Source organism: Diospyros lotus, chromosome 1, assembly GCF_014633365.1.
Source record: "Diospyros lotus cultivar Yz01 chromosome 1, ASM1463336v1, whole genome shotgun sequence".
NCBI lineage: Eukaryota > Viridiplantae > Streptophyta > Magnoliopsida > Ericales > Ebenaceae > Diospyros > Diospyros lotus.
This window is the reverse complement of record NC_068338.1, coordinates 24,370,399-24,394,447: the sequence shown is the minus strand read 5'-3', so window position 1 is coordinate 24,394,447 and position 24,049 is coordinate 24,370,399. Positions and strand designations below refer to the sequence as shown.

The 24,049-nt window shown below is 36.4% G+C and overlaps 2 protein-coding genes across 2 annotated transcripts; one reads left to right on the top strand and one right to left on the bottom strand.

Annotated features, from left to right (window-relative positions):
- The first annotated feature begins 2,459 nt into the window (after positions 1-2,459).
- On the top strand, positions 2,460-13,864 carry LOC127793567 (outer envelope protein 39, chloroplastic). The gene is made up of 11 exons (XM_052324331.1): positions 2,460-2,637; positions 2,736-2,802; positions 2,887-2,922; positions 3,009-3,153; positions 3,347-3,505; positions 3,617-3,687; positions 3,768-3,846; positions 3,944-4,059; positions 5,131-5,278; positions 11,067-11,136; positions 13,266-13,864. Exons 1-11 carry the CDS (start codon positions 2,604-2,606, stop codon positions 13,421-13,423), a joined length of 1,083 nt encoding a protein of 360 aa, XP_052180291.1. The 5' UTR covers positions 2,460-2,603; the 3' UTR covers positions 13,424-13,864.
- Positions 13,865-19,555: 5,691 nt separating this feature from the next.
- On the bottom strand, positions 19,556-23,731 carry LOC127802055 (glycosyltransferase BC10). The gene is made up of 2 exons (XM_052337717.1): positions 22,262-23,731; positions 19,556-19,972 (listed from the first exon to the last, which is right to left on the bottom strand). The coding sequence occupies exon 1, from the start codon at positions 23,375-23,377 to the stop codon at positions 22,274-22,276; it is 1,104 nt and encodes a 367-aa protein (XP_052193677.1). The 5' UTR covers positions 23,378-23,731; the 3' UTR covers positions 19,556-19,972; positions 22,262-22,273.
- Positions 23,732-24,049: the final 318 nt, after the last annotated feature.

Sequence of the window (24,049 nt, the reverse complement as noted above, 5' to 3'; positions counted from 1 at the left end):
CTTTAATATATGCCACAAGCACCATCTATTCTTTGTGTTAGGAAAGACTATTTCAATAGCATTTTGCATGGCCCTATCTTGATCAGTGATTATTCCTGCAAGGGCCTAATCCTCCATACACTCAAGCCATGTCCTAAAGAGTCACACAAAAGTCTTGGTGTTTTTGTTGGGAATTATACTACATCCAAGCAGTGTTGATTGTCTGTGGTGATTTACACTAATGAATGAAGCAAACGACATGTCATATCTATTGGTCAGGTATGTGATGTCAAATGTGACATCGTCGAATTTCTTGAATGCTTGTCTACACCTATTATCATCCCAAAAGACATTATTCAATCAACACTCTTAATCCAAATCCATACTAAAGTAAAAACTCGAACAAAAGACTTACATATTCGAAAAGTAAGCTTGAATGGCAGCAACATCTCCTTCCCCAAGTCTTAACCTCCTCACCTGATCAATGCAAGTTCTGCAATCTTTTTCCACAAACGTCAAGTTCTTATATCCACCAGTTTCAACAACAGTTGAGTTAAAACTTTTGTGTGATGGAATTCCAGTTATATCATTCACTTCAAGTTGCCACTTCACATGTTAGCTTAAATGTGTGTTGCATTGATATAACCTAGACTTGGTTGGAGTTGTTTTATGGTTATGCTTAAGATGGACCATGCTTATTCACTATGTCCCTAAAATATCTAAACATGTTGCTAGCCTAGCTTTACACCCTAACTGAATTGTTGGTTGAGGGTTCATGGAGGTGCTAGATTTAATATTTCTTTTGCCTTCTCGATTACATGCATATCCCACATATCTTACCACCCTATCATTGCCCTTCTTCAAACTCTTTCTTTTAATAAGAAAATCCACATGGTAAACATAATTTTTGTAAAATTCCAAAACTTCATTCTCGTCATTGAACTTCATTCCTACCTTAGGGGATAAGATCATTATCTTCTTCTGGTAGTTCATCGTTTAATGCAAGACACTCATTATCTTATCAACCAAAGTTCCCTCATTATTTTCAAATGATTTCGCAAGCACAATATGATTTCCTGGATCAAAACAATGTATGATCATATGAGAATATAATGTTAGATTTATAATTTGCATTATCCACATACATTCTATTAGCAAGCTTGTTTTATATGGTTGTAGTTTAAGGAAACTGTGCCAAATTTGGGGGAAAAAATCAAACATATCTATGTCACTCATTGTTAGTTTCCTTCATCTTCTAAAATATAATTGATTATCCATAATAAAATTTGAAAAATAATAGCAACTAAGTACAAAATTTGGCCATTAAGATCACTCATGCATCAACCCTATAGCTAACATCAAATTTGAAAAAATTAATGTTAATTTTTTATTTAACAACCCTATAGCTAGCAACTTTAAATCTGAAAAAAATAACATAAAATCTAATTTTTATTTAACATCACTCATGTTAGCTAACATCACTAATTTTTAATTTTAACAACTATTAAATAAAAATTAACATCAAATATGAAAAAAATAACAATTGAGCTTAAAATCTGGTTAAGTCTAATGTTAAATAACAAAATAAAAATTGAATCTAATGTGTGTAGAAGGCTATTATGTTGTTACACAAGAATGGAGAAATATACGCCCAGAAAAATATCATAAATTAAATACTCATCAAGAAAATCTACCATCCACGAGCTAGCTCAATCTATTATTGATCCTAAAGTAAGAGTGTGGGTGGCCAATTTGGCATTGAACTGCTGATGAATGGTGGATCTGGCGGTGGTCGACTTGGAAAAGGCGATGAGGTTGAGCTTCGATAAAGAAAGACGGTGGGCGATCTGGCATTGCACAGAGAGAGAGAGAGAGAGTAAAAGTGTGGTGATAATGGAGGTTTCTGAAATGTGAGAGACGGAGAGATAATGAAAGAAATAATGAGATATGTGAGAGTGAAACAGAGAGTGAGAGTATGGCGATAATGAGGGTTTTTGAAATGTAAGAGATGGAGAAACAGTGAAAGAGAGAGTGAGAGTGTGGCAGTAATAAGGGTTTTCGAAATGTGATAGATGAAGAAACAGTGAAAAAGATAGTGAGATAGGTGAGAATGAAAGAGAAAGTGAGAGTGTGATGGTAATGGGGGTTTTCGAAAGGTGAAAGATGGAGAGACAATGAAAGAGAGAGTGAGAGTGAAAGAGAAGGCGGTGAGACTGAGCTTTGATAGAGAGAGACGACAACTGATCTAGTGTTGTGTTGTAGAGAGAGATTTAAAGAGAGAGAGTGTGGCAGTAATGAGAGTTTTCAAAAGGTGCGAGACAAAGAGAGTGAGGTGAGACTAAAAGTGAGATTGAGAGGTAAAAGGGTGAATTTGTCTTTTACACTTAAGGGTTATATGTAATTTCACTTTGAGTTTGTGAACAAAGTTGTTTGTTTAGCATAATCCAATGGAATATAAATATCGCTGTGAAAAAGAAAGAGATAACTTTTGAGATTCTTCGGCTCCCATTATTGTCAGCTTCCAAACACCCATCGCAAGTAAAGCACCCAAACGTATTAGAACAACTCGTGCCCATTTGCAGCGCGGTTGATGGTTTCACTTGAATGGTGGAACCAGTAATGGGATGGGAGCTCAGAAGAGTATTCATGCCGGCAAAGGTCGACTATTCCTGCATTTCCAAACAAATTTCACTACAATCCATACATATGCGCCAACCTACTGATTGTATTTGAATTTGATGATTGCTTCTGTGCAGCCAAGATCGATTTCAATGTTGATTTCACCCACAAGCTATGTGCTGCTCTAATGCTCTCTCCTTTCAGGTTCCATTTTTGCCTATCTATTCTTTAACCTTTGTGTGTTCACTCGGATCCCTATCTTCAACTCTCTCTCTCTTCTCGAAACAGGAATTCTGGCAGTCCACTTTCGCTCGTAATTGGGAGGTACCGTTGTGGCAATTCCTCTTTGGTTTCAATCGAGAATTTTCAAATTCTCCGGTTCTAATTTATCGTTTGTTCCCCCCCGGCAGTCTCTGCATCAAACACCCCAATTTATTTGGTAGGAGCGAGAAGCTCGATGTGTTGTGGGATAAAGGCCTCTTTGACTCCAATGTCTTGATAGCCTATAGAAAGCCGGGGCCTGAATGGCTTCCACAGAAGTCTTTTGTCATCCAGGTTTCTCTTTTTCTATGTTTAATTTATTTTTAATTGAAATTGAATTCTGAAAACTGATAGTTGAACTTTTTGAACCAACAAATGAACTTCTGAAAATTGAATTCAGGAATTGGCGGACTGCATCTTTTGAAGAAGATATTTGTGGCAGTTTGTAGCTAGTTATATGATATGCGTTACTTTGATCAATTTGCAGAACTCTATTTCACCTGAGATTGGGGTACATGGTCTTCCTTTTGACAACTTCTCCCGTACAGGGAGTGGAGGCATAAATCTTTGCCGCTTGTCTGCAGGGCTAGACCTGAATGAGCCTGCAAGTTCTCACTGGAGCAGCAAAACCAGCATAAAGTTTGAGGTTTATCCGTGTTCTTACATTTTATATGATTAGCATCTATTTGCATTCTCGAGGTCCAGATGTGAGCCAGAAATTGGTTTAGAAGAGGTTTTAAGTTTTGTCTTCATGCAGCATGTCCGTCCAATTAATGATGATGGCCGCTCAATAAGCAGAGATCTGGATGGGTTTCCAGTGACCTGCAGGTAGTAAAGGCTTCAACTATCCTGTTTTGGACAAGCTGGCTGACTGATTTTAACTTGTGTGTGAAATACTTGTTGTACAGTGGCAGTTATCATGACAGTATGGTAGTATTGAAGCAAGACTCTCAATTTGCAAAGGCGGATGATCGTAGTTTCAATCGAGTAACTTGTCTTACTTATCAAACTAAAAGTGAATGTTTTTATTCCCAACATGATATGAATGCATATTTTTTACTTCAAATTTTTCTTTTATATACAGTTTACTCTACAAATTGAGCAAGGGATCCCTGTTCTATCCAAGTGGCTGATCTTCAACCGGTTCAAATTTGTTGCAACAAAGGGAGTTCAACTTGGACCAGCATTTCTCTTGACTAGGTGAGAGAGATTTTGCTTAAGGTGGTAACTCAAGGAATCAATCTTGGCTGAGGATGGATAATGTAAACTGTAAGTCAGGATAGTATAAAAGAATTAAGTAACATGAAGTGTTATGCTGGTTAAGTTATTGCAAACATGTAAGAAGCATTAAGAAAAGAAGTAAGCAGGAATTGACCAAGCAAGCGTAACTTAACATTATTTAGAATTGTATCAAGAAATCTTTTAACAGACTGATAATAGTTGGGGACCTGGATTAGTAGAGCTTTCAAAATAAAAAAAGAGCGAGGGTTATCATGAGACAATCAAGAACAAAATGGAAGACACTATTCTCAAAATAGGATTTTTTTTTTCTATTTATGATATTAGCATTGGATAGTAATTTTTAACCAAACTAACATCTAGTGTTATCTGAACCTGGGTCAGGAAAAACTAGCTAGTTGAACTGGCAGGTCTAGGCCTGTGGCATAAACCCACCAGATTAACTGGTTGGTTTGTACCAACACTTAGCAAAATTTTGCCAGGTGTTCCTCTCTCTCTCTCTCTCAACATCACTGAACACCCAATTTTGGGATGTTGATTTAGAGAGAGGGGAGAATGGGAGGGAGGGAGAGAGAAGAGGAACACCTAGCAAAATTTTGCTAAGGCAGGTATAAACCAGCAAGTTGAATCGGCCGGTCTTTCTGTGGTACAAACCTGCTAGTTGAACTGGCTGGTTTTGCTCGACGAGGTTAAAGTAACACCGGATGCTAGTTTGGTAAAAAACTAGTATCTGATGCTAATGTCAAAAACAGAAAAAAATAATGTTCATTTAAGAAAGTTCTCAAGATAGGGATCTGTATCAAAATAAAAAACTTTACTTTGCCAATGATAAGTTTATTAAAGATGGGAAGTACGAAAAGAATAAAAATTTCTGAACATAGCCTAACCTCTTCTGCATACTTTACAAAACTCCCTTATTCAACATACCTAAAATTTCCAGCATGCTTCCTGTAAATAATCTGCAAAGTGTGTGCATTGATGTGTTTTTCTTTTGTCTGTATCCTGTATGATTTATGAGGTTTTTATTCCCAGCTTAACAGGCGGTTCCATCGTAGGGGACATAGCTCCTTATCAAGCATTTGCCATTGGGGGTCTTGGTAGTGTTCGTGGATATGGTGAAGGTGCAATTGGGTCTGGTAGATCTTGTCTGGTTGCTAACAGTGAATTGACATTCCCTTTGGTATGTAATGACTTTCTCATGGCATTAGATTTCAACAATTTATGATGTAATCACTTCTGTTTATTTACCTTATTGATATGTCTCAACTCGTGTTTCTTGATATCTTCCCTGATATAAACTGGGTGGGTTTGCCCAAGCATCTGAAGAATCTCTGTTGCTGGTTTACTCACATAATATTTATTCCTAAAAGTCCAAGTTTCTAAGTGTTCAGTTGTTAAGAATCACTATTGTAAAATTACCATTTATTAATTTTACATGGAGCTAAGATTTGAGTTAAGGAGACAACCTTCTTACAAAGCAAGGATATAGCTGTGTACAAAAATGACCCTTGCAAAGAAGGGGGCCTCATGTGTTGGGGATGCCTCTTTTTGTTAATTTTACATGGAGGCATGGCCAATTGATTTCTTCTTTGGGGATGATTTTCCATTGTATTATAGCATTAAGGATGATTTTTAAGGGCAAGAGACAAACACCACACTCTAGAGTTTGCAGCTTCCTAACCTGCTAGGCATGCTTGAAGAGTGGAAAATACTTGTTTACAGTATGAAATTTACATTCTATTGTTCCTTTGGTAAGACAACATAATGTTTGTTGGAAGGTTTTGTGTGGCGGTTGATATCATAGCATCAAGGATGATGTTGTACTATGAGGAGAATTACATGTTTGTCATTTGAACTTTTACATTCTATTATTCCATTGGCAAGACTAGTATGTAGGTTTTGTACTACGAGTCAATATCATAGTTTCAAGGATGATATTGTAAAGGTAAGAGGTGAACACTGCATTCTAGATTTTCCTGGTGCCTAACCAGCAAAGCATGATTGAACAATTGATGTAGAATGATCAAGAGAAAGATAGCTCTGATACCAATTGATGCAGAGCCCACAGGAAGAAAGACAACAACTACACATCACAATCTAAACTCGAATCAAATCAATAATCAAAGTCTACCTTCAATTACATCCTAAACAACTCTATATAAGTATACCTAATAGATATAATCCAACTATAATAGGATTCCAATAGACACAATCCCAATCTAACTAGGATTCTAATGGAACCTAATAGCTAAATGATTAACAAAAAAAAGAAGAAAATAAAATAAATAATTCTAATTCCTATTTTTCAATCCACTTCAATATTTTCCACAGCATTACTAATATGGCCTACATCAGCAGGTTATATTGGACAAACTTATTATCTCCTTCTGGTATGTATAAGTATAAAAAATGCATTTGAAAATATTACATTTAAACATGTTTTGGGATACTCCTTTTGACAAGCAGGATATAGACTATTGAATTCAAGGGCTTGGTTCATCTGTCTTGGAACATTGTAATTGGAAGAAGGGAACCTACTCTTCAAAATGAATTTTTGTGTTATTTACTTGTTCCTCCCCCCCCCCCCCCCCCCCCCCCCCACACACACACACACAAATCCTGTCTCTATATTTATGTCATTTCCCATTTAAAGGTAATGTCTAAGCAACAAACATGCTTAGATAACTCATCAACAAAACAAACATACTTAGATAAAAGTGCAACACAAAGAGATATATAATGGACTTATATGTACTTTTAGGTGTCAGTTATTATTGGTGGTGCTCAAGGATTTAGTCTAACGGATTCAGCACCACAAAGTACCCTTGAATCTTGCATTTTATATTTGGTTAGTAGGTTTGAATCGAATGACACTATTGATGATCTTCAGGGTGTCTACAGACACAAAGTGTTAAGACTGGCTGAGGAGAATGGAACAATTTGTTATTGCACTAGAATGTTTGGTTTATTGCTTGGGTCATGCAAGCTTTTGTTTAAAAAGGTAAGTGTGCAAGGCAAAGTTGAAAAGTATGAAATGTAGCTCCTTTGTATATCCTCGGAGCATTCAGAAAGGAAAAGGCAAGATTTTTTTAAGATAGACCTTTATATTTATAATATCAAATTGATCATTCTTGGTGTTTCCATGTCAAGACTTAAATATGAACTCCTCCTTTGGGAAATTGAGCAACAAGGAAAACCATTTAAATTATTATTTGCTATTATAATGAAGAATATGATATATTTCTTGTTTAACCAAAATTAAGGGAGAGAGTCCATACTGAAGGTGTGTTTGTTGTCCTTACTTGATCCCTAGAGAGCAAATGATGGCAGGCATGATTTCTTGGTGAGATCCAGGATTCATCACTCCTCCTCATTGTAAAATTTATTCTTTAAGAATCCTTATTTGATAACTACAGAATAAGGGTCCTTAAAACTGAATGGTTTGCAAATCCACCCACCTTTTTAATCATTTGAGAAATATGACCTTGAACATTACAAATCTTCTGAAAAATGAAAGATTATTCAAACATAAAACATATGGAAGTTGTAAAGATAATTCTATAGATAAATATGTTTCATACATGCATATATAAATATGTCTCCAACATGCATATATGCATATATTTACTACTGTATCTCCATATATTAATTTTGGGGTTTGGGTGCTGTATTTTCTGGTGCTTTTGTGAGGAGATTGTGGGGGGCAGCTTCTGGTGTATCTTCTTGATCTTATTAACTAACAATGCTCCGCCTTCTTTCAAAAAAAAAAAAAAAAGAAAAAAAAAAAAGGAAAGAAGACGAATCAATGGTGGTTGAAAATCTGGAAGAAGAAGAAAAATTGATGGCAGTGGCAGTGGATGATATGGGAGATAGAGGAAGAGAGATGATGGTGGTTGATGATGGCGGTAGTAGCAGCAGTGATGGAAGAGAAAATGCATTTATGAGAAGAGAGAAGATTGAGAGGGTTTATATAGTGGAGGGGAAAATAAAATAGTCCAAAAATTGTAAACTTTAATCCACTCAGGTGGGATTATTTTATACTGGGGGGGCTAGTGGGACAAATTTATCCCACTGAACTTGTAGTTTTTCTTTTACTAATGTCTTATCTCAGCTTACTTCAACCATTTTTCTTTATCAAGCCCATAAATGTCACATCAAGATATCTGTATCCATAATATTCCATTTCTTTTATTTCTGTGCTTTGTTGCAATGGTTTTATTTAGGAATTTCTCAAGTGCTTGACATTCATTGCTTGTATTGTGACTCAGAGAAGGTTCATCAAATCAACAGATACATTCTCAAAAAACCCTGAAAGTATTTCTATTCCAATCTAAAATTTTTAGCACAACTAATGCAGAATGGAAACACTTTAGCTCGTGTTTGGCAGATATCATATCCCCAGAAGTTTACTCTTTTTCTTGTTTGTTTGTTCAGCGGTAAATGATCTGATATGTTTTTCCTGGCAATTCCATAGTTTACAGCAATTATTGTTCTTCTGCATTTTGCAGAAAATCCATATATATTATGCTAACAGGGACATAGTAAGAAGAGAGAGAACTGGTCCATCTAGAACAGATACTGTTGCATTTGCCCATTGACTTCAGTTCAAAACTTCATAAACCAGAAAATTGATGTAACATCACATTGAGAAAAAAGAGAACAACTAATTACGTAACAGATTCTAAAATGCATAATTGCCTATATGTGAAGGTAGAGTTGCATAGGTCTCCTTGAAAATGATTTTTTTGTATTAAATCAGTAGCACTGTTTGATATACTTCTAAAACTCTCAATGAAATTGAGGGTGTCTTCATGTATAGGATTTGCATTTCTTTCCTCCCAAGAACACCACTGAGGATGGTACTGTATATGGCAACATGTTATCTCATTTACAGAGTAACTTAATGAACACACACTTAGAGGGGAACTCTGAAACCATGTTTGGGGTCAATTGGAAATCCGAAGAGAATAGAGGATGAAAAAAAGAGGAAAATTTCCTATTTTGAACACGCACACAGAAAAAAGCAAGTAGGAAAGGTAAATGTCTAAAATCAATAAAAAACTAGAGCAAGGAAATGTGGATCTGGTTGCCAAAATTATTCCTTCACTAGAAAAGAGAAGTTGCTTACTTTATAAGCAGCAAGGACTTCCACTATCTGGAGAGGAATAAAAAATAAGAAATATGGACTGTACGGTTAAATAGGAAAAGCTTCACTGCAGTTGATGCTTGTGGAATGATGCCAGAATGTTTACTAGCCTTTCAAATTCATAGTGGAGCTATAACAGAGAGCCTATTAGAAGCACTGAAATCTTCGAGATTTGGAGTCTATTCTTCTTTTTTCCAGGTTATAAACCAGTAAAAGTGGCAGCAGGTCTCAATGGCATCTTGACCCCTATAAGGGATCTTTCTTATCAATAAGCAAGTACTCTTTTTTTGCCCCCATGGTTGACTCAGTAGGGTAGTTTCCTTTTGTTCATGTTTTTCTTCTTTTAATAACTAAGCTTCTTTTGCAGGAGTCCTGCTTACTACTCTAAGCGCATGCCATTCTGTCCACTTAATAGCTTTTTAGGTGTCATCTAATTTCCAAGTCCTAGCATGTGAAGATATGATTGAATATCCATATTTCTTATTGTTACGCTTTTGTTGTCTAGGTTAAGATGATTTCATGAAACAAATAGCACTAAAAGGCGCTTTCTTGTACTGAAAGCAGCAAGCTGCAATGGAGTTTTATAAGCAGCTAGAAAACTTGGGTTACTATATATTGGATGATTTATTTTATTTATGTTGATTTGCATTGATTTATCATAGTTGTTTATAGACATATTTGATTTTGGGATTAGAATCATATTTCGATTAGATTTTCTGTTTTTATCTTTTAGGTCGGTTAATCTTTTCAGAAGTTGCCTATAAATAAGGCATATGATATATTTTGGAATTCAAGCTTTTGATTATTTGAATACTTGATACAGAGATATTGATTTTCTCCCTGATTTTTTCTCTTATCTCTTTCTCGGGTTTGTGATATTTTCTTTTAGACAAACATGCACTTGTTGTCTTCTTGTTAACATGTTGTTATGGTCCACTGCAAAGTATAAGACTTGTCCCATATCGAAAATTTAGGCTCTTGGTGTGTGGGTTTTATAATCTCTTGGGCACCCTCCCCTTGATAGCTAGCTTTTGAGGATGAGTTCTACCCAAGGGGTCTAACAGTGGTATCAAAGTCGGCCTTATGTCTCCTAGTTGCAATCACATGGCGACGGAGGTGACGCCGGTATTGTAGTGTTTGTCTAGGATTAGTCGTGACTAGTGCACAACCTGCCGTCGTGGGCAACAGATTGTGGAGCGTGGTGGTATGTTATGGTCCACTACAAGATATGAGACTTGTTCCATATCGAAAATTTAGGCTCTTGGTGTAGGATTTATAACTTGTTGGGCACCCTCCCCTTGATAGCTAGTTTTTGAAGGTGAGTTTTACCCAAGGGATGTAACACATGTTTGCAAAATATTGTTATCAGAAAATAAAATATAAAAATTATAGAATATTGAATAGAGAGTCAAGGCACAGAAATATACATGATTCAGCATGAAGGCTAGATCTAAGGCTGGAAGATAATAATGCTGTTCCATTCAACAGCTCAATATAGAGAAACAATCAAATATATAGAACTCTAAAGATAGAAACAAGATTTTTCTGTTATTCTCAAACTTATCTCTAATCTCCGTCTCTTAGTTTAATTTGAACTTTAACATTCCCCCCTTGAGATGAAAATGGATTGAAATGCTCATTTCACAATATTTACATGTATATACTCACTTGTAAGATGAATGGCTGGACTACCTTATGTTTTGTGCCTTCACTCTCCATACCCCATCTATATTCTTTGTATGTTATCTTCTTGCAGTTGCCACACTTGATTCCATAAATTTTCTACTAATCAGACTCTTACATTGATTCTTGCTGTATGCAGAATCAGATGTTAGAAGGTGCTATTTTCTTGGATTGTGGAACGGATTTGGGTTCCGGCCATCATGTTCCAGGTTAGTTTATCTTGACACAGACTTCTTAACATGTTTTGTAATTGCACTTTTTCTAGCCATCAGATTTTGCAATTGCTTAGCTTGGTTTCTCTTATCAAAAACTAGATGTACAGGGTTGAAACTTAATTTTAATTTATTCTTGAAAGTTTGTTGGCGTTTATAGTTTGCCAAGGTCTTAACTTGATCATTGCTATGAAAGGAGAGACAAATGAATCCTCTGCCTTAACCATCAAAAGCTTCTGTATATATCAAAATATTGATGATAATTGTCATGCTAACTGGTTGTCTAAGATATTGGACAATCTTACTCTTGATGGACCTTTGGAATGAAGAAAAATTGTGAATCTTTATGCTGCTTATGTCTTTGGGGCATCTCATCTGTCTGTTAATCTTATCCGTGAGTCCATTCTCTTCCCCCCCCCAACACACACACACCAAAAAAAAAAAAAAAACAAAGCTGATGCTTTCTAGATAATAGATATCAAGATTGCGATGAACCAAATCCGCTCGCTGGCTGTGATAGCTCACTGAATACCAAAGGAGAGAATAATGCTAGCTGCAGTGAAGTAGAAGATGGTTTATCTCCCTGCTCCACTTGCACATGTAGCACCAATTTATCACTACCTGTCGCCTATTCCTCAAGTTGTCAGCTGTGAGAATAGCCTCAAGAGAAGCTGACTAGGCAAAGAAAGTCACTTTAAGTGAAGCACCTGCTTTCCAGGAGAAGTGAGATTCACCATAACCAACAGTTGATTCATTACTCGAATCAATTGCAATCCTATTCTTGTTATGCACGTCAAGATGATAATGGAACAAATGTAAGGAGAACAAGGAAAAGTGCTGGGGATTTTACAGGTATTGGTATAGTACCATGACTACAGCTTAAATGCAGATATAGCAACCTCAGAGGACTGGCAAGGTGCTTCAAGCTGCAAGTTTGTCCTAGCAGCAACATGAGTATAGGACACTATTTAAGAAATTCCTCCAATGTATGGGAGTACTGATGAGTTAGAAAGCTTTTTTATATAAGCATGGTGGTTTTATCATTTCTCAATATTTTTTCAGTCTCCATATTAAACTCAGTGGCCTCATCTGAAGGTTCCACCACTAGAGTGTGTTTTTTTTGGTTATAGAGTATCTCGTCTTGTCACCAGTAGGATATAGACAGAAGGATTACTCTTATCCTGGGAATAAAGGTACAAATCTGGAAGTAATCTGGCCTGCCTCATAGAAATAAATTCTTCTTTTGCTTGCAGTGTCCCTGTGGTGGGAATGCTGGTATCCATGGACATAACATAATGACTGTCTAGACCCAAATAACCTTGAAATTTTGATGAACTACGTTGATGATTATAGTAATCTCTTTGGACGCTCCAGTGACCTTATAGGTTGCTAACCTGTGGTCGAGATGATCTACGTATGTTGTCAAAGTCAATGTCCTCAAAAATCTTTGAACTCCATCAGACCTATGTTTTCTTACATCTCCTACCCTATTGAGCTTGGGAGCTAGTGGAACTCCTGTGTCCAAATTTTTGAGTTTCAAAAGTTACAGAATTGGACAATTGGGAAATTTATCTATGGAGTTCCTAATGTGTCAGGTCAACTGACTGCCTAAGGGTGCTCCGTTCTGCATATGTGTTTTGGACTCTTTTTTCTAATGTCGCTTTGCCACTTATTAGTTTCGTCGATTGTGAGATAGTGAATGTACTTCAAAGTCATGTCGTACGATATGGGGTTATTGACTTACTGGGATCAATTAAAATTAGTTACACTCTCATAGGAAATACAGCAACGAAGAAATTTTGCAGCCAAACTACCAAAACGGTATGGGCATGAAATAGACAAACCGTGCTAATTTGTCCGCAAATGGATGCAACAGGCAACGGAGAATAAGGGTGGAAAGTTCTTTTACTTTCTTTCTCTTCTTTTTCTCATTCTGTTTCTGTTATTTTTTTTCTACATGCTATATCCTAAGAAAATTGACAAAAGAACATCATTCTTTTCATTTTTTGGGTACAAGTTATCTGTTCTTTTTTTTTGGTGTGATCTTTGTCTATCTGTGTTCATAGTTTCTTTGTTTTCTCTCTCCATAATCTGCGCAAGGCGATGATATATTTTGGGAATTTCAGGAAATCCTGCCCTAAGACATGGCAAACCAGGAAATGGAGTTGGTTTGGGATATGGTCTTCGGTTCAAGTCCCAGTTTGGTCACCTTCAGGTTGATTATGCTATCAATGCATTGCAACAAAGAACTCTATACTTCGGCTTCAGCAACCTCGCTCCCTGATATAACCCAACCCACGTAGTCGCAATCGGATGCTCTCTTATCTTCCTTAAGGTGTGAAGGGATTTCTTTGGATGAGTGCATGCAACTTCTGCTTAATGAGCTTATCCCAACTTGCAAATAGAATTTCTTCAGCTGCTCAGCTACTGGGAACGTAAATGCAGATTCTATGAACTTTGTGCAAGTTGCATATGCAAAGAAAGGGCAAGGGAAAGCAGGTTAAGTTGTGACATTCTTTTAACTTCTTTTTTCTTCTCTTGCTGAGTGAATCTCAAATCATTTTTTGTTCAAGGTTGACGACTGATAGAAGTTTATTCATTGTGGTGATTGGAGATGGATGAGAGGAAAAAAAAGGGTATACAGATACTTCTTCTTGGAGGATTCCATCACCTTTACAGTGTTTTAACTTGACTAAATTATTAATTCATGTCTAACTATGATCAAGTTTTTGGACTAGATAATATCTCAATAGAAACATGCAAAAACATGAGAGAAAAGGGCAGTTTTTTTAGTTAACAAAATTGCTTAATGTGATCTTTAAACGAAAAAATGATGCTAGATGAGTGGAGCATGAACGTTTTAATACCTATTTATAAGGATAGATGAGATGTTTAAAGTTGTGAAAATTGTAAAGAGATTAAACTAATGAGTCACTTTATGAAATTTTGGGAAAGAGCGATTGACCAAATGTTAACAAGGAAAATTAAGGTGTTTTATGCTCAGTTAATCATCACTAGAAATTATATACTTTTTTAATATAAAGATATAAAGATCTATCTATATATATATGGTATTTATAGATAAAAGGTTTATGCATAGTTGTTGTGTAGTCTTAAGAGAAGAAAGGAGTTTGAATTGGTTATGTACAATAAATAATTGTAGCATGGAGTAGAAGTATGTGTAGAAACATGTGGAGGAAATTGATGATGTGAAGAAAATCACTAGTAAATTTATAACACCTGGACAATGGTGAGGGATTCTTTCCCATGCTCAGTCAGTCAGGTCAGGTTGTCTTATTAGATTGCTAATCTCCAATCAAAGATTGTTAATTTGTTAGAATTGTCTGGGGATAACTTGAAGAGAAAGGCCCTTCGAGGTAGAGTGCAAATGAAAGAATGGTTGGTTGCCAGCCATAGGCAATACATTTGTATTCAAGAGAAAAAAAAGTAACAATTCCGCAATGCCTTGATGAGTGTGTCATTTTATAGTCGCGTGTGTGTCCATGATGTTTAAACTTTTACGTCTTCATAAATCAAATTAAGGCAATGTGAATTAAAAAATCAATTCTCTTATATCTCAATAAGTATTTATTTTATAATCATTTGTATTTATGACATTTAAATTTTTACATCTCTATAAATCAAGTTTATTATGTGTCGTGGGGTGGGGTGGGGTGGGATCGGATTGAACCTACTCCTTACTTTATTAAGAAATTAAAATAAAGTACACAAGGGCTAAGATGAAACCTTCAAAATACAGTAATTTTATCCTAATGAAAGAAATCCCATATTTTTGTCGAGGGGCAGAATGCAAAGTGGTGAGGCTGAGACGTCACAAAGAAGCATCAAGATTCGATTCAAAGTGATATTTGTCTTTTAAAGTGGGATTTGGATTGGGATTTGGATTGGGCATGGTAATGGTATCTATGGTATGGATTGTGACGTGGGATAGAGCGGTGAGTTGAGTTAACGCAGCTCCATCTCAACCACCTACTTACTACTGCCCAAACCAAATGTCAAACGCTACTACATTACTACTACTGTTCTAAAAAAATTATATTTATATATAGAGCTTGATTATTTTTAGTTTAAATTATATTATTTTTTATAATTTAAATTATAAAATATTTTGAATGTCTTACTAACTTTTTATTTTTATGCACTTTATTAAGAGATTTAAAATATTGTATAACTTGATAAAAAATAAATACAGTCTAAATTGAAAATAATTTTATTCTTGTATATATGTATTAGGTCACATATATATATATTATAAAGTAAGCTCACCATCTTCTTCTTCGTAGCATCCATATATATATATATATATATATATATATATAAATTAAAGTGTTGATGAAAGAAAGGCACTTGTTGTTACCAGCAATGGAAGAGGTTTAGGCTGCATTCTCTTTACTTTTTAATTTTTAATTTTGAGTTTTGAATTTATTTTTAATTTTATATTTTGATAGTCTGTTTTTAGAAAATTGAAAACTACTTATCTTTATCATTTTAAAAAATTATTTCTCAAAACAAAAAATTAGAAAACGTGTTCTTTTTGAAATTTTGAAAATAATTTTTTAATAATATTTTATTCAATAAATTTGATTATTTAGTAAATTAAAAATATTTAATGTTTATAAATTATTAAAAAAATATCTACATTTTAAAGTTAATGAATTTTGTAATATTTTTTTTATTATAATAATAAAATATGAATAAATAAATATATTTTGAGTTTTGAGTTTATTTTGAATAAAAACACTCAAAACAACTTTTTGTTATTTTGAGTTTTTTTTATAAATTTTTTTTTTTTTTTAAAAATATATTTTTAAAAACAATAAAAAGAACGCGTTTTTATTATTTTAAAAAATTAAAAACTAAAAATAACTTAAAAACAATAAAAAGAAGACAACCTTAATTATTAGAATAATAAAAAGTAACAAACGATACCAAAAATAATAATAATAATAATAATAATGAGCGTAAAAGCAATGCAAGAATAAGAAAGGCACTTGTTGTTATAAGCAGGAGGAGGTTTAGATTGCATTCTCTTTGCTTTTCAATTTTTAATTTTGAGTTTTGAATTTATTTTTAATTTTCTATTTTGATAGTCTGTTTTTAGAAAATTGAAAACGCGTTCTCTTTGTCATTTTAAAAAACTATTTTTCAAAATAGGAAATTAGAAAATATGTTCTCTCTGAAATTTTGAAAATAATTTTTTAATGATATTTTATTCAATAAATTTGATTATTTAGTAAATTAAAAATATTTAATGTTTATAAATTATTAAGGAAATATTTACATTTTAAGTTTAATGAATTTTGTAATATTTTTTTATTATAATAATAAAATATGAATAAATAAATAAATAAATAAATATATTTTGAATTTTGAGTTTATTTTGGATAAAAACACTCAAAATAATTTTTTGTTGTTTTGAATTTTTTTTATTTTTAAAAATATATTTTTAAAAACGATAAAAAAAACACGTTTTTATTATTTTAAAAAATTAAAAATTAAAAATAACTTAAAAACAGAATACAAGCTTAATTATTAGAATAATAAAATGTAACAAACGATACCCAGAAATAATAATAATAATAATAATAATAATAATAATGAGCGTAAAAGCAATGCAAGAATAAGAAATGGGGACGCAATCACTCTCACTCTCTCACTCTCTCTGCGAGGGTCAAAAAGGAAAGCCCCCCACTGCCAAAAGTGGAACTGACTGTTGGGTTGTAATTAATATTATTATTATATAAAGCCAATGAGGATAGTCACTCACTCACTCCTCCAAACCTGCAGTAATCCACTCGCTCCAGTATTACTTTTATGTTTAGCGTAGATTACATTTATCACTTTTTGAGTTTTTGTGAAGATTATTAAATTCTTTTGAGTTATTAAAAATGCCAAAGACTCTCTTATCATAAAAAATGTCAAGTAAAAAGACCATGCTATCCTTTTCTTATTTATTTTTTTTCATATTTTATGTGTATATTATTGTCACAAGAGTTACGAGTTGAAACTCATGTCAGTCTCAGCCCTGTATATATGCATATATGTGCAGAATTAATGGTCAAATAAGTCAATTGCCCTTATTGTTCCATCTACGGGTGGATCTGAGAAGGATTGGCATAGGCTTTAACTCCTCCCAACCTCAACCCCTGAATCCACCCTTAGAGGAGCTTACCTCTTCACCAAAAACAATCGTTGGAAGCATGTTGCAAACGTCTCAATTTCTATCCCTCTTTCTTATTTGTCTCATTGATAACAAACTCATCATGATGGCATCTCTATAACAAAGATCCCGATCTCTCTCTCTCTCTATATTGGTTATAACTTAACATGATGAGAAAGAGATGAAAAGAAAGGGAGGAGAGAGAAAAAGAGAGAAAGTGTTTTGAGAAACATGCTTATGTCAAAGAAGAATTTATTCAAGAAAGGTAAAGAGAATGAGAAAGAGAAAATAAAGAGAGAGGCATTTTTGGCAATTGAGGAAGTTTTGTATTTTTTGTTTGAGAAATTCTATTTGCAGTCACATTTTTTTGCTTTTCATAGCCACCTTTTACAATTACTCTTCACATTCACCTATAATTACTTTTTGCAACAATTATTTTTAAAAATACTCTTTAGTGTACACAGTCATCCCATTTTCTCTTTGCACACACCATCATCACACCCAATCATCATCATCAGTGACAACGTTCCCTCATCGCAAAGCTCCCACTGACGGCTATGATGAATGTGGTACCCTATCCTTGCACTACCAATGACCATATTTCTTGCGATTGCCTATCATTGCACTTGAACCGTAGGGTTCAGGGGATGCGAGCTCCGCGTTCGTCACAGTTGCTAGTGGGAGCTTTGTGATGATGGGTGGTCGCAAGGAACGCACCCATGGACAGGCGCCATAGCCGTCGATCTCCTCTCCTTCTTCCTTAATGATTGGCAACCTTTGTTGTTGCTGTTAAGGAAATATGCTGGCAGCGATGATGAATAAAAAAAAAGATGGGGTGACTAGCTGTAACATCCCACATCGAGCGATAGGAAGGACCGGAATAACTTATCCTGATAGATCTACGCGAACTTCCTAGAAGGGTCACCCATCATTGGATTACCCCAAGTCAAGTACGCTTGACTTGGGAGTTCTTTGCCAACATTCAGCCCAAAAGGTATTCAACTGGTGTAGTTTCCTTCCTTACACTATCCTCGATATATACTAACTTCTCTGGGCTCTCGGGTATTACATTCACCCCCCCTTGAGCACATGACGTTCTCGTCATGCGACCTTACAACTAGTCCCAGACCTTCTCCCATTCGGAGGCTGCCATCCTAGAAGCCTGCCAGGAGCCGCTCCTTGATCAGGCCTTGTACCCCGGCACCACTCTCCGCCCTCATTGGACCGTCTTCTCTAAGAGTCGGCTCTAATACCACCTGTAACATCCCACATCGAGCGATAAGAAGGACCAGAATAATTTATCCTGATGGACTTACGTGAACTTCCCAGGAGGGTCACCTATCTTTGGATTACCCCAGGTCAAACATGCTTAACTTGGGAGTTCTTTACCAACATTCAGCCCAAAAAATATCTAGCTGGTATTGTTTTCTTTTTTACTTATTCTCGATATATACTACTCTCCTCTGAACTCCCGAGATATTACACTAATGAATTTTTGCTTAAGATTATTTTAGTCATATTAAAATATAGTTGTGAAAAGCAAATTACCAAACTGCAAATAAAATTTCCCTTTTTGTTAAAATCTCCAAAATCCTTATTGCAATTTACCCTACCCTTTTACAATAGTATAGATTTATAAATTTCTCTATCATGCACCCTAGTGCACCTGATTTAATTCACAACAAATTAAGTCCCAAGTGCATAATTGGTACGTGCATTTGCCCGATTAGTTATATTTCAATTACATGTCTTGCTTTGATTGGTTAAAGTGTACTAGTTAACCTTCACCCATAGAAATATGAACTTTAGCTTCTATATTACACACACACACACGAGCACATACATGCGCGGGGATGTTGCTAAGCCCATTAAAGTTCTAATTTAGAATAAAATATACTTTAGAAGTTTAGTATAAATACCAAAAAAAAAAAATCCTATGTGCTTTTAAAAATTAACACTGACCATTGCTTAAAGGTTATATATCAAAATATCCCTATTGTTAAATTGGCATCACACCAAAAGGGGGCACCCTCATGATCGAAAAATAAAAATAGGATTTAAGGTAACATCTCTAGAATGGGATGTTAAAACCATAGCAATCAAACCATAATCCCAGCAAACAGACGTCCCAATGCCATCGATAATTACTAAGAATTATTTATTGCATAAACGCATGACACGCATCCAAATTACTAACACAATTGATAGGGTACCAAACAGAGACAAAGAGGAAAGGAAAGGGGAAGGAAAAAGCCTTAAGACTTTGATGCCTCATTTTCAGAAGCAGGGCAAGATCCACCTTTCAATTGAAAAGGCAATTGAAACTTGCAGCTGCTAATTAAACTCTCCAGGGGGGTTCGGTCATATGGAATGGCCTCTTGTTGATACATCAACATGTACAAAATACACAATAAAAGGATCATCATTACCCACTTCTACTACTGCCACCATCACTATATATATATTACAACACCAAATATACCTTAACGTATTGCTAACTACTAGGCATCAGAAAGCGAAATCCGTTCTCATGCTTAAGTTGGGAGTTCTGGGTTCTCGGGTTGCAAGGCTTCTTGTGGCCTCTTTGCAACCTCCTTGTCCTTGAATTCATCCTTTTCCAGTACTTGAAAAATTTCCTCTCATTTTCCTCATCTGCAAAAAGTAAACACACAATGATCTATCTAAGCATTGATTCCAGCATGAACTTCACAGGTAACAGAGAATGTAGTATAAAACCACACATCTTTGCAAATCATTGAGCTTGTGAAAATGGAAACGGTTATCGCGGCAAGGGGCATGCCCTGTTTCTTGACACGCATTTTGAATATGAACCGCAAAGGTCCAATTAAAATAAATAATTAGAGTTACCCTTCAGTTTGCCCTGTTTTTGTATTCCATTCTAATTTAATACACTTTTCCTTTTATTTATTCCAATGTCCAGCGTTCTAAAAACTGAACCAAACTGGCCAATTAGACTCAATTAACCGGCAATTGTAACCATAGTGGTCCAGGGTGCTGAAGAAACCAGCCAAGTAACGGATGAATCAACAGATCCAAATGAATATAGATTTTATTTTAAGATGAACTGAATATAGATTTGGGTTTACCAAAATCCAGGGTTGAATTAACTGGAAAGAAAAAGGGGACACAAGGAAGTAGCAGCAGCAGCAAAGAAGAGAGGTAAAGGCAAGTAGCACAAACATTGTTGGTTCAGAGAAAAAATAAAAGTGAAGGAGAGGCAGCAAAGTCATATCAGAGTTTGCTGAACTCAAATTTGGGTTAATGGAGAAGATGGAAAGGAAAAGGATAAAGAAGCAAAGGAAAAAGCTTAAAGTTGCGCATTGTTCTCTAATTTGGGCCCTAGTAATCTCTCAAACTCCAGTGCCTAGAAAAGGAACTTTGAACTCAAATTGGATTTAATTCTCTGAAGAAGAAAAAACATTGGTCATTCAGAAATGAAATTTGAGATTGAAGATCAAAGGGTTTGGGATTGAAGAAGACAAATTTGCAGGAAAGGCTTTTCTTGCTGATGAATTAGCTTTGATTTAGACCACCAACTGAGCCAAGTGTGGGTGGAGAGACGAATTTGAAATACTACTCTTAGGTAGCCAAGTGAAATGCTTAAAGATCCAGGTTGCTTTGGCTTCTCAGAACCATTAAAGAGATTTTTTTTTTTTTTTCCCTTTCTCTAGTTTCTTCCATTTTATGATGAAAGGACAAGTTTACCTGAGCCAGCTAATGCATTGGCATATAATTTTATCACAATTATATATTACTTTTGTGATGTATATTGGTAACTTATTTAAGTCAATAATATATTTTAATTATTTCAGATTTGATTTATAATTACTTTTAGTTATTTAATTATCCTAAAACTCAGTTCAACTCTGGTTCAATAGTTGAACCTTGATGATTTCTCCCATCCAGTTCACTACTGCAATCCAATTTTCAGAACACTAGCAACATCAAAATTTTATGTAGTCTGATGTGAAAGATGCTGGAAACTGGAAATAAACACACAAAAGAAAAGATGAAAATATTGCCAAGAAACAAGTGCACCAACACGCACACACGCACACACAAAAATGCAAAAGTGGGTTCAATAAAAAAATTGTCATTGGGAAGAAGTGGATTAAATTTTCTAATTTTTTTCTCAATCTGGTTCTATTTAACCATTTCAAATATCTATTCTAAAATTACCTGCCAAAGAATTCAAATATATTCCACAAGAAGAAGATATAAACTTCCACTTCTCTCAATCAACTAACTTTGTCTTCAATTCAATTAGACACTAGCTCAAAATGAAACTTGAAAACAAAAACCATCCACCTTAGCCATGGAACTAGTGTAATGCCAGTGCTCAATGAAGGATGTGATATGGGTGTTTTGAGTAACTTTATATCGAGGAACATGAGCATCAACAGAAGAATCAATAGGCAAAATCTGAATCACCTCATCCATTATTCAACTTGGAACATGCCCAGTTTGATACTTTTCTTTTTGGTAAAATAAAAATCCTCCCCACATTCTAAAGGAAGCAATCTTAAAGGCAAAATTACCGCTCAAGCCCAAGGAAAAGTACTTGGAGACTTCTGACAAACCTTGCCGCTCAAGCCTAAGGAAAAGATTCCAACTTTTCAATAGTAGATGAAACTACAACTCTACCAAATCAATATCTACCATCCATTTGTTCCAAACATCCCCCGAGTCAACTCAGCAAACACGCTAACCTTGCCGCTAGTACCAAATCAACACCTACCATTTGACATTCCAAATATCTACCGAGTCAACTCGCCATAACCTAAGCTACTGCCAGTGCCAAACCAATATCTAATATCCACTTGCCATTCCAATTATCTCCCGAGTCAACTCAGCTCTCACTGAGCCAACTTGAAACACAGTGAACTGATATAGACAAACAAAATTTTGATCATTACTCACCAGATGCCGATCCTAGTCCCGGAAGATGACCGAATCAGAGATGTCCAGCAACGGGTCCAAACAATCCGGTGAGAATTTCCTGGCAAACAAGTATGAAGGAGAGAAATTCGACTGGCGAAGATTGTAAATCAGCTGTGGTGAGACCTCCGGCCGCCGGTACATATATGGGTGTCCGTCGGTGCTTCCGGTCCAATTAACACGAGTCAGTGTATACTTAGTGCAGCCATCCGGATCCTCCATTGACAGCAGCGTCGGGAAATAATGCTCTTCTGGGTAACAAGATTCGGTGTCCAGACAGGGCAGCTGGAACTTCCTCCAGAGCCGCCGCTCTCCGACCACCAGGACCGCGTGCCGCCGCGCGAGAATGAAGAACTGGGATCCGATCCGGAACTGATCGAACCGGACCTCCGGAAGCATCACGTATTTCCCCCTGGCGACGTACCTCTTCCATAGAAAGGACTGCTGCGAGAGTATCTCGATGAAGCTGCGGTGCTGTAGCTTGCGCAGGCGAGTTAATTCGGGAATGGAGTGGTGGAAGATAGTGTTGTAGAGGTAGGCGAAGGAGTGGAGCGGGACGCAATGTTGGGAGAGGAGGGCGAAGAAGGCGTTGTGGGGGTCGTCGAGGAGGGCGTGGGCGAGAAGGCGGCGGGAGGCGGAGATCAGTGAGGCGGAGGCGCGTCGGGTCCTCTTGGCGGGGATGAAGCGGCCGGTGAAGACGCCGCCGGGAGGGCTGATACTGACGGTGGGATCGGCGTGGACGTAGACGTTGTAAAGGGCGGTGGATCCATTGGCAAAGAAACGTTGCCAGAGAGGGGCGAAGTGGAGATCGGAATTGGTGAGGAAGAGGAAGGCGATTTTGGGGGGGCGGGGGTTGGTGGAGCCGAGGCGGGTCTTGGCGGAGGGGCGGCGGTGGGGGTGCGGCGGAGGGGTGTCAGCGGCGGCGGCGCGGCGGAAGAGGGCGAGGTCGTCGAGGTCGTCGGGGAGGGAGATTGGGGGGAGAGGGCGGGGCGGGAGGATACGTGGAGCGAGAAGGAAAAGCACAGGGAGAGAGAGCAAGAAGAGAAGGAGAGTGGGCAGCAATGGCGAAGACGATGATGAAGACGAGAAAGGGAACATTGGGAAAAAGAATATCTCTATCAATGGAGGCAGGCGATCGGGTGGGTGGTTTTGAAAGGGTTTTATGAATCTGAATCTGGAGATTGGGATTTGGGGGGTTAGGGTTTGAGAATGTGAAGCTGTCCGCTCTGATTTGGTGTTCGCGGTTAACCAGTGACAGTGAGCGGGAGCGGGATGAATGATGAATGGGAGGAAGAGTACAATCTATACATCCACACTGATACTCCTAGACGCTTCTCCTACTGCGTCTAAGAGGGGATGGGGATGGGGATGGGGACGGGGACGGGGACGGAGAGATTGGGAGGGCCTGAAGCCTGAAGAGGACAGATGTGCCGGAAAGTTGTAATGTAGCGTCGTTTTGTTATTTAATTTATTAATTGCGTTAACACACTGATATTCTCAGGCGTTTCCTTCCTCACCAAGCCCGGCCCCAGTCTGATTATGGGCCTGCCCAAGCCCAACTAATAACATAACTACTTGGGCTCTGTTCGGAGAGCCCAAGACATAAAATAATATATCACCGACAGAGGTGTATCGGAGAGTTGTGATATTTGATAATTCTTCTTCTATAGATTTAATCTGTTTATATAAAATAGATTCAACCGAACAGTTATAAGATAAATTTAAATGTTTATTTTATATCTAATCAATCGATTTATCTTAGATAAATAA

Coding starts and splice junctions, on each gene's coding strand:
- LOC127802055 (XM_052337717.1), bottom strand. CDS start 23,377: ATGTTCCCTTTCTCGTCTTCATCATCGTCTTCGCCATTGCTGCCCACT.
- LOC127793567 (XM_052324331.1), top strand. CDS start 2,604: ATGGGAGCTCAGAAGAGTATTCATGCCGGCAAAG. Junction 3,688..3,767: donor GGGTTTCCAGTGACCTGCAG/GTAGTAAAGGCT, acceptor CTTGTTGTACAG/TGGCAGTTATCATGACAGTA. Junction 5,279..11,066: donor GTGAATTGACATTCCCTTTG/GTATGTAATGAC, acceptor TGCTGTATGCAG/AATCAGATGTTAGAAGGTGC.